This window comes from Cetorhinus maximus, chromosome 8 (genome assembly GCF_964194155.1).
Source record: "Cetorhinus maximus chromosome 8, sCetMax3.hap1.1, whole genome shotgun sequence".
Lineage (NCBI taxonomy): Eukaryota > Metazoa > Chordata > Chondrichthyes > Lamniformes > Cetorhinidae > Cetorhinus > Cetorhinus maximus.
This window is the reverse complement of record NC_135886.1, coordinates 135,417,241-135,427,845: the sequence shown is the minus strand read 5'-3', so window position 1 is coordinate 135,427,845 and position 10,605 is coordinate 135,417,241. Positions and strand designations below refer to the sequence as shown.

Below are 10,605 nucleotides of genomic sequence, written 5' to 3'. Positions count from 1 at the left end.
AGATAATCCACAAAACATATTTTAGAATTGGAGTTACACAGATTTAACCAACAAGAGGGCTAAATTTAAACCTTGTAAAGGGCTATTAAGATGCAGTGAATCATGTTATTATGATTGTTTACAATTATTTTCATTGACTTTACCAGTGACCTGTAATCATCAGTTTCTAGTTTGCAGAGTGGAGAATAAGACCAACTTAATTTAAGAATAGACTCAGCACTGACACTGTTAAAAATAGAAATGTAAACTAAATGTAAAATTGCAAGCTGCTTCCCATGTTAGCTAAGTATTTTGAAAGCTCCAATTTGAAATGGTATGAAAGGGGCATAAGTAATACAAAAGAGACAATTAGAGAAATTAAAAGAATTATTGGAATATTGAATGCATCATAAGTGACTACTGAAACACAGACAAACACAGCAATTAAGATGGAATTGTAATTTTTATTCATTCTCAGGATATGGGCATTTACTTCCCATCTCTAGTTACCCTTGAGAAGGTGGCGGTGAGTTGCCTTCTCTAGCTGAAAAAGTCCATGTGATGACGTTGGTCCCACAATTCTGTTAGAGAGGGAAATCTAGGATTTTGACAATGAAGGAGGAACCAATATATTTCCAAGTCCTGATAATGTGTGGCTTGGAGGAGAACATGCAGGTACTGGTGTTCCCATGCATTTGCTGCCCTTGTCCTGCTTAATGCTAGAGATTGCAAGTTTGGGAAATGCTGTTGAAGGAGCCTTGATGAGTTGCTGGAAGTGCATCTGGTAGGTATTACAGGATTAAACACTCGAAAAGGGGAAATACTGAAGAGTAGGAGAAAAGAGAAATGTGTATGGAGTAAACAGTTGGGATGTGTTTTTAGCACATGCCATAGATGAATAGGTAGATGAATAGATGTGCAACAGACACAAAAGATGAATTTTCTGTGCTGAAATGTCTGTTACCATGCGCTTCCATTGTATTGATTTTCATTTTGACCAAGCTTCGGTTGAGGAAGTACTGTTTTTGTGATTAACTGCATATTCTACAATGCTTACACCTACCCAAACTATTCAATCACTGTCTCTAAAAGACATTGGGTGAGTTTGTGATTAATGAAACCTACTAAACTTCAGGCAAAGTAAGAACAAAAATAAAGATTTGCATTTAAGATTTTTTTTAATTACTATTATTAAGTAAGCATGTGAATTACACAACGGCAGCAATGTTACCACTGTGAGACTTGCAATAAGTGAAGAGAATTTGATTAACAGTACCATTATTGTAAAATATTCAACAGTTATCATCACATGAGTAATTGCCTCTCTCATCCCCAGATGTGATCCCATTGAGTTATTTTAGGATCTAAGCTAGAGCTGATAGCATTTCTGCAGAATTCAAAGTAAATTAATGAGCTTGCATTTATATTTCTTCACCACCTCAGCTTGTCCCCAAATGCTAACTACCACTTTGGAAGTGTAGCTGCTGTTGCAGGAAACATAAGAGGTCAATTTACCCACAGCAAACTTCCACAAGCAGCAATGTGATCACCAGCAGCCAGTCTGTTTGCATGATGGTGGTTGAGGGATAAATGTTGGTCAGAACAGCCAGGAACAGCCAGAACTGTTCTCTGAAACAGTGGCCCAGGATATTTAAGAGCAGATAAGGTGCTGCTTTACTATCTTATCAAAAAGACTGTTCCCTGGACAGTTCAGCACTGGGAGTGTCAGCCTGGATCTTGTACTCAAGACTCAGGAGTGGGGCTTGGACCCACAACCTTCATGAATCAGAGGCACGGAGTCCCCTCTGATGGTGACTATATCAGCATCAAACAGGGAGGCTCTACAAAATGTTTTAGGCTTTTCAGGGTGGGGGGAAACACCTCATAAAATCCCAGCAATCATGCCTCACTGCTTCTTTCACGTCGGACCACAGACATGCAGCCCTCAAAAGAACAGAATTAGCTAATGATCTTAAAAAAATACCACAATGCTGTGTGTGTTGGGGCCCAGTCTGCATTCAGTTTGAGTTGCAGTGGTGAGGTTCAGAATGAATATATTCCAACCCATAATGTTTTATCAGCTGCCGATTAAATCCTCTCTGACTGCCCACCGATACTTTCCTTCATATTTATGGCCGGATTTAGCCGTAGTTTGAAGTCGGACGGAACACGCTCACTTGGGAATAGGGCAACTTGAAGCAGCCGAGTTCGACTCAAACTCAGGATTAAGGAACTTGTTGGCCCGACATGACAGGATTTCACAGTTCGACAAAGTACTTCAGTAGGATATTCTTTCGCTTCTTTATTTCAGATAAAGTCTCGAATTATTAGGCTGCCAAGTGATTGCTTTTTGTGGACTGGATGGGAAGTTAGCCATCTGGAATGTGTCGCTCATGACAATCGGCAGGATCCAGTGTCCTTTTACAGAAGGCGCGGGCACTACTCTTAGAGGAATCGCTCTTTCCCTTTAACAATCTGACCAGTTCGATTCAAGTGTAATATTCATCACCAGTGATTCCCGAATAAAGGCCGGGAGACTGGGCAGTAAAGCAGGCGTTTCAGAAGGAGCTTTGAAGTGAGTTTGATTTATTCCCTGGGATATAGCTTTAGGTTGGTTACAGTGTATTGTAGGGTGTCAAACTGTGACCAAGGATAAGAAATGATTACGCCAGAGCAGCCTATGCAACAGCGTGCCAGACATTCGGGTACCTGTTTGCTTCATATAAATGTTAATGAGTCTCTTTCGCCCATTATTAAGACACAGTCAACCCAGTATGAAGGGCAAACAGCCTGTAAGGGAACTCCTGTAAACCACTGCTCTCCTCCGTACTCCTGTCATTCAAGTTCAACATTTCTCATCACGCAGCGGGTTCCAATGTCAGAACAACTCGCTAAAAGCTGAGTATTACTCGGTAGCATCATTAAATACACGTTTGGTCTGTGGGAATCTCAGAGTAGGACGGGAGATCACACGAGACACACCACTTAACATTAAAATACTATATATTCTGTTGTATCTGATAACCATTTTATAAATTAAATAGATCCTTTTGTGAGTGACGATCTAAGTACATCTATCTACACGGTTACAGGTCCCTCAATATAGAAGTCTTTCTGCAGGACCTAACAGGGAGGGGGGGTCTCTCAACAGGAATTGTAGCCTTGTCAGTCAAATGGGGGCGGGGGAGGTGGAGAGAACTGGCCACAAAGCACACGACACCTCTTTAAGCTGTTACTTTGGTTTTTAAAAAATGTTTACAGCACAAGGCAGTGTTCTACCACAAAGTGTGGCGGTTTAACCTTCAATTGATTTCCCCTTTCCCTACCCGCCGAAGTTTCAACTCGTTTCATCAAAGCGCCACCAGCTCCGTGAGCACAGGATTTCCCCACCTCCCCCCTCCAAAAAAACAGCTTCACTGAGGTTCGAAGCGTTTTTAAAGTTGCTTTCTCTGCAGCTCCCTCTGATCTGTTTAGCCGGGCTCGGTGTGTTCGGTTCGCTGGCCGTCAGTCCCTCCAAGAACGGGCTGGGCCAGAGTGGAGTTTTCAGCAGATCTCTTTACCTGCACTTGCTAGGTTCGGGAGCAGAGAGATCGGGGGGTTCTGGTCTGTGTGTTCTTTCGCTTTCAGTCTCAGGCTGGCAATGCTGGAGGTTTTTCTATCCAGGGCAGCCGACTGCGGGTGAGGCGTGAAGGCAGCAGGGTCCAGTGTGGGGATCGAAGGCTTCACCACCAGCGAGGCTGTCATCAGTGGGTTCATAGCCGTGAAAAACCTGCAAAGCAAAAACAGGACAAGCCGCACGCTGAATACCCGGGTGAAGAAATGAAGCGTTATCGATTTTAATTCAACCTTCCCCCGATAGCCAATTTCCATATTAAATTTCCAGAAAGCAAAAAAAAAACACTGCTGGAAATTGGAATTAAACCCAGAAAATGCTGGGAAACATACAACAGCTCTGGCAACATCTGTGTGTGTGTGTGTGTGTGAGAGAGAGAGAGAGAGTGAAACAAATATTTCAGCTCCGTGACGGATCTCTCTCTCTAACAGAAGGATCATGACCCGAAATTTTAACTCTGTCCCCCATCTCACAGATACTGCCTGACCTGCTGAGTATTTGCATCATTTTCTGGGTTTTTTTTTTCTTCTAACACTTTAGAAAAAATATTGTTCAGAACAGGAAAGGGTTCAAACCGACATCCAACTCGCTCTCGGTACATAAATGAGTGCCTAACCTTTCTGGTGCATTTCACAGTTGGAGAGAATGCTGTTATGGGAGGGGGAGAGCAATTACATAAATGAAATGCTAAACGATCTAAGTGAATATTATCACTCAAAATGTCCAGAAAGTAGGTCCGGAGGGCAAGTGAAATATATGAAAACTAAATTTAAAAAAAAAAACAGGTAAAATATTGTATCATTCTTTGCTCAAAGAATGATACAATATTTGCAATGATGGGTCAGACAGAGATAGCTGGAGTCGTTTAAAAAGCAGGTGAGGTTGCGTTGGGTGTGTATGCAGGAGTTGGTCTTAAACTCTGGAGACTTGAACTTCCAGAGGCCAATTAACCTGTTCTCATCCTTGACTTTCCCCCCTACCATCTCTAAAAGATCCTTAGAGCAAGCTCCCAGCAGTCCTCGGCCACTAACTTTTCGTCATTTGTACAGATTCAATATTTGTCTTCGGATGGGAAAGGGCAAGAAAAAAAACCATTGTTTAAATTGCTCGGAAATTTCAATCGACGCTGAAGAGGGTTGACTATGGCCAGGTGGCTAGTGCGAGGTGCAGAATGAGGGTTCAATCCCCGACCGACTGTGGTAGTTCATTGGAGTCTGATGTGGAGAGGTTCCCTTTAAGATAGACAACCTCTTTTTTAAAAAAAAAATATATTCATTCACGGGATGTGGGCCAGCATTTATTGCCCATTCCTAATTGCCCTTGAGAAGGTGGTGGTGAGCTGCCTTGTCTGTGTCTAACGGAGAGAGATTCCTGTGGCCCTTTGTGGATTATGGCTCTTTACCTGATTGAACAGAAATGCCAAGTTATTATTTTTTTTGCCATGCCCCCTTTGTAATATGGTATTATGGGCGCAATAACTGTAATTCGACCGAAAATTGAATTGTTAATCGTTTTTAACACCATCAGGAGTGTGGAATATCAGCTATTTCTACAGCTGGAAGACTTTACATTGTAATTCCTCTCCAGCCCTATAATATGCCCATTCTAACTTGGATATCAGGATAACTTTGATAAGAAGCAGATAGAAATAACACATAGAAACAGACATCATCTATATAGTTTAAAAAAAGGCACATATTACACACAGGAACACCAGCAACACTAAGATAGCTGTTAAAAAAAGGGTTCAATGAACTTAAGATATGTGGCTTTCAAATGAGAATAAAGTGTTAATATAGAGAAGTTAGTTAGACCTTCCCTGTGTGGTACAGGAGCAAAATACCGCGGATGCTGGAAATCCTAAATTAAAACAGAAAACGCTGCAAATATTGAGCAGCATCTGTCTAGAGTGAACACTGACCTAAACCATTTACCCCTCTTCTCTTTCCACAGATGCCGCCTGACCTGCTGAGTATTTGCAGCATTTTCTGTTGTAATTTCGGATTTCCAGCACCCGAGGATTTTTTTGGCTCTTGTGCCAGACAGGGAAAGTCTAACTTCAAATTTGGAAGATATACCGTGCAACATATGAAGGCACCCGCATAGATAGTTGCAACTGACCTTCCAAAGTGTGGATTGAGCAATGGGTGTCTGAAGAAAGTAGTCCCGATGAAGGTGCTGATGCCTAGTTGGGCTGCAGAGTTATAGGCGTTGGCAGCTGTTGGAGCAGCCAGTGTAGGAAGAGTGGCTGACCTCCAGGTCGGTTCCACACCCGAGGAATGGCCCAGCGGAACATCCAAATAAAGCCCCAGTGGACTGGCCAGGGACAAACCGTGAGGATGACTCAGGTTTCCAGCCTTTTCCCGTTTTCTCCACTTAGCTCTGCGGTTTTGAAACCAAACCTGGAAAGAGGCAACGTGCGAGATTTAAGAGCTATCCACCCCCCCACCCCACACACACACACGCAAAGCTAGTTCATAACTCGTACAGTCTTCTGATCAAGGACACGCTGAATCCAAATGACCCGCAGCGGTCATGGACAACCGTTCAGTTATGGTCAAATTATTATCAGTAATGCAAGTAAGAATCGCAATTCATAGGATCACATGTGCCGCTAAAAAAAATGGGAAAGTTAGATTTTGTTTGGATAAAAAGGTTCGAGCATAACAGGAGTAATTTGTTTAGTTTTGCGGGCAATTTAAAAATTATTAGGCAGAATTCAGCAAGTTAGCGTTGAGTCAGAAAACTACTTGAAAGACGGTAATTCTAAAACTACAGTAATTCTAACGACAGTAATTATAAAACTACAGAACCACTAATCCTACCGACAGTAATTCTAAAACGACAGTAATTCTAAAACGACAGTAATTCTAAAACGACTAATTATAAAACTACATAACCACAGCAATTCTAAAACGACAGCAATTCTAACTGCAGTAATTTTGAAACGTTTACATTATAACTTCAGTACTTCTAATGTTACAGCAATTCTAGCTACAATAATTCTCAAACGACAGTAATTTTGAAACGACAGTAATTATAAAACTACGTTATAGCTACAGTAATTCTAATTACATTAATTCTAAAATGACAGTAATTCTAACTACAGTAATTCTAAAACGACAGTAATTCCAACTACAGTAATTCTAAAACGACAGCAATTATAAAACTACAATAATTTTAACTACAGTAATTCTAAAACTATTTTAAAATAAATATTGCAGGGTATGATCTATAATTTTGCAGATTATTTCAATCAGTTCTTAACTGCCTTAAAGCCTCCCTACCCCATGCCCAAGTGCATGCCTCTGAAGAGTTCCATGTAAACATGTCCCAATGCTACTTAAAGAGACGGATGATCTGCAACCTGCAATTTCAGGCAAGTGTTTCTTATTCCCCCCAACCCGTAGTAAAATGGACTGAAATAATCTCATTAACCGGCCAGGGAAAACATCGGCCGATAGATGACTTCAATTCTTACTCAGATACTTTGAAGTTTGCCTAATTTCTGAAGTCCCAGTCTGTGTGAATGATGCAGCACACACACCCACACACAAGTCTCGAGATCAAACATTTAAAACGATCCACCTTTGGCACTACTTATGTCTACAAAATAAGGCAGAAACTTCCCTAAAGTCCACACTGAGGATGGAAATCATTAGCTCGATGATACAAGGGACTGAACAGTCTTCCAGGTAGAGTGAAGTCCGTTGTTCGGTCGAATCATCTCGCAGCCCAGTCCGCACGGTACCATAACTGAGGGCAAGGTTTCAAGAGCAGCTGCCAGTCTGGGCATTGCATTTTATATTAATAACAAAGATGTCTCAGTGAAACGTCTCGGGGATGCGAGATCAATGTTTCAGATTCTCACACACACACACACAAATCGATAAGACATACACTAAACAAAACATTAATGAGCACTTGTATCAGTGCAGGATCTTGAGAGGGGAACCCGCTCTCCCTATTTCACATCCTGCGCTGTGTGGTCGTATATAAAGCACCGAAGTTTGACATTGGAACCCGATATATAATAGCCTTCGAGACAGCGTGAGTTGTTGCCCTAGAGCGGATCCTTGTGATAACTCGGTTAATGTTTCAGCGATTTAATTATGCTTATGAGCACCGTATCTGAAAATGTCATGTGTTAAGGAGTGAGAGGTTTTTGTTTGTAATAGACTCAGGCCACCCAGCGCCGCTCGTGTTGTACTCCATATGGTTTCTATTCATTGACACTCCCCAAGGTCCTTTGTAATTTCTCTAGTCCCCAGAGAAGAGAAACTTTTGAGTGCAAAATATACCGAATCCAGACAATTTAACTTTGATCTGCATCAGCCAATGATCGAAGGAATGTTTAATCCATCACTTTGGCAATGAATAAGCAAATGGCTAAATCTAAATTCTACTCATTCAGTCTGAGCGTCGCCCTCCCACCCTCCCTAACGCTTTCATGTGGGTTGCTTTCATTTAAAAGTTCAGGGTAGACTCCACAATCTGGTGGTTATTACAGCTTATTAAAGCTCCTCTCGGCTCCTTTCCACTCAGTGGTGACTCTCTCTCGAGCTGCCTGTGAAGACATCATTTTTGACCATCTGAAATAAAAAAAGATAAGGGTCCACATACCTGTACCCTTGCTTCGGTTAAGTCCAACCGCATTGCCAGATCTTCCCTGCGGAGAAACACAGACCATTCTTGACCAAACAAAAGCTGCATTTGACTGGACATATTTTCTTTGTTGACTCGTTCGGAACGAAAAATTCCTGCGTTTTCGAGAATATTTCGTGACTGAGAATAGATTTAGTTATCGACAATTTGCGGTCAATACCTAGCCACTATGCTTAATAGAAAGAACTTAGGTTCTAAGTAACTTTGCATTTTTCCACACCACCTTTAAGGCGATCTAACGCCCCCCAGTCGCTCCACAAAGGGAACCATGGGACCCGGAGCAGTGATACCCCCACAACCTTTCTCACACAGCGAGTGGCGAGGGTCTGGAATGCACTGGACGCAGGTTCGATTGAAGCATTCAAAGGGTAATTAGACTGTTACCTTAAAACAAAAAGGAACAATGTGCAGGGTTACGAGCAGGATGCGCGGGAATGACACTAAGTCAATTGCTCAGGCCGGTGCGGACACGATGGACTGAATGGCCTCCCCTCCTGCGCTGTAACAATTCTGCCATACCAGGGTGACAACTTTTAAAGGCAGAGAGAGGGAATGTATATTTGAACATTTTGCTCAGTGCCATGTTTCAATCGAGAGTTTTAGATTCGTGGTTTGTTCAGCCCTAAATTGATTAGCAGCGTTTTCTGAAAGTATCCAGATTACATTTTAACTCGTGCGGCACCAATATTGCTATCTAATATACAATATATTGCTTCCCTATTTTATTCGGCTGTGCACTTTCTTTGTAGGGGCGATTTGTAAAGATTTCGCTGCTGTGGAATCTTTTACACTGACAATTGTAATTTTAAATAATCCTCCTTTCTGTTTTTAAATCTATTTGGATGTAATTTAGATATTTATAACGATTATAATTAATCAAGAGACACTCACAGTTACCAGCGCAGTGATGAGCACTGGCAGGGATACTGAGAGACCAGTGTAGCCCACATTTACCTGGCTTACCTTGTGAAGACATCGGGGTAATGAGTTTTCCTAAACGCTCTCTCCAACTCCTCCAGCTGAAAGTTGGTGAAAGTGGTTCTGTAGCGACGCTGTTTCCGCTTGAAGGACCCATGCTCCTGATCACCGACACAAGAAAAATACTGAACCCCGGCGCCGTCTTCCTGATCCACAATCTCGCTGGTTCTCTCCTCCCCTCCTCTCCCTCCCGGAACTTGGACGTCCGCCGACTTCTCTCTCTCCGCACAATGTTTTACACCTCCTTCTGCCGGCGCCGGGGACGATGCCATTCCCCCTCTGCTTATTTGCAAAGGCTTCAATTCGTCCCGTCTCTTGCCTTGCACGCTCAGCAAACCGGGGCTCGGATTGTCCTCGTCCGAAGGAAGTTCACGAAACCAGTTTCCACCCTCGCCTCGGTTGGCCTGCTCCAGTCTGGGGGGAGTCTGAGCCGGAGAGAGCTGATGCCACCCTAATCCACGAATCCTTTCCACTTCCGACTCTGCTTAAAACCACACACACAGACACACACACAAACACACAACCGGCAGTTAAACGGTGAAAAAATATCCAGCCAAAAATCTTTACACTAGCTTAACTCAAAATTTAAGAGCAGTCTTTTGCCTAAACTTTGCTTTGAACATTTCCCCATTGCTTACAACTTGAGTGCCTTGTGTTTCTATGTCTCATTAACTAGTAATCTAGAAATAATTGCAATTAATTGTAAATGTGAGCAAATGCTTTTGGATGGGTTGCTATGGCCTTTTAAACGCATTAACACAATTAAATAGTCTACTTTATATAAAGAAAAAACAATACCAGTTTTCCTTATCAAACGATCAGATTCTTCAATTACCTCCAATTTCCACTATTCCTTCCTTTTGAAATGATTTGCTTCCAATCTCCAGGATTCGACCCCGCGGTGCCATATCACCTTCGGGTTTCCCCCCAGTTCCTGCAGCCGAGGACGGGACATCTTCGCGTTTAATGGGCGGGCTGGTGCGTCCCAAGATGCTGTCTATGAGATAGGAGGAGAGCAGAGGGAAAGGCTGTGATTTCTTGCTGCAGTCAGAGCCCAGGCGCTCCGGGCGTTCACACTGAGTTTTCATGGCACACGGAGGTCCTCTGAGACCTGTCAGTGGATCAAAACTTTCTGCCCAACAGCATGACCACGTCCAACCGGAGCATTAGCGACAGTTCGTAATGGACAGTAATTTGTGTGTGCTCACTACTTTAAATAAACATGCTCACAGACTTTCCATTGGCACATTGGACGAACAGATTGGGGGTTCCGGGACAGCGGAAAACCTGGAGTGGATTTCATCGCGGCCAAGGCTTCGAAATAAATCGACTTCCCCCCCCCTCCCCTCCCCCCGTCATTAATAACGCCG

General features: G+C 42.7%; 1 protein-coding gene across 1 annotated transcript; it reads right to left on the bottom strand.

Moving 5' to 3' along the window:
* Positions 1-3,522: 3,522 nt before the first annotated feature.
* Positions 3,523-10,323, bottom strand: LOC144684046 (aristaless-related homeobox protein-like). Its single transcript, XM_078547761.1, has 5 exons — positions 10,071-10,323; positions 9,221-9,719; positions 8,216-8,261; positions 5,714-5,994; positions 3,523-3,748 (listed from the first exon to the last, which is right to left on the bottom strand). The coding sequence occupies exons 1-5, from the start codon at positions 10,321-10,323 to the stop codon at positions 3,523-3,525; spliced, it is 1,305 nt and encodes a 434-aa protein (XP_078403887.1).
* Positions 10,324-10,605: the final 282 nt, after the last annotated feature.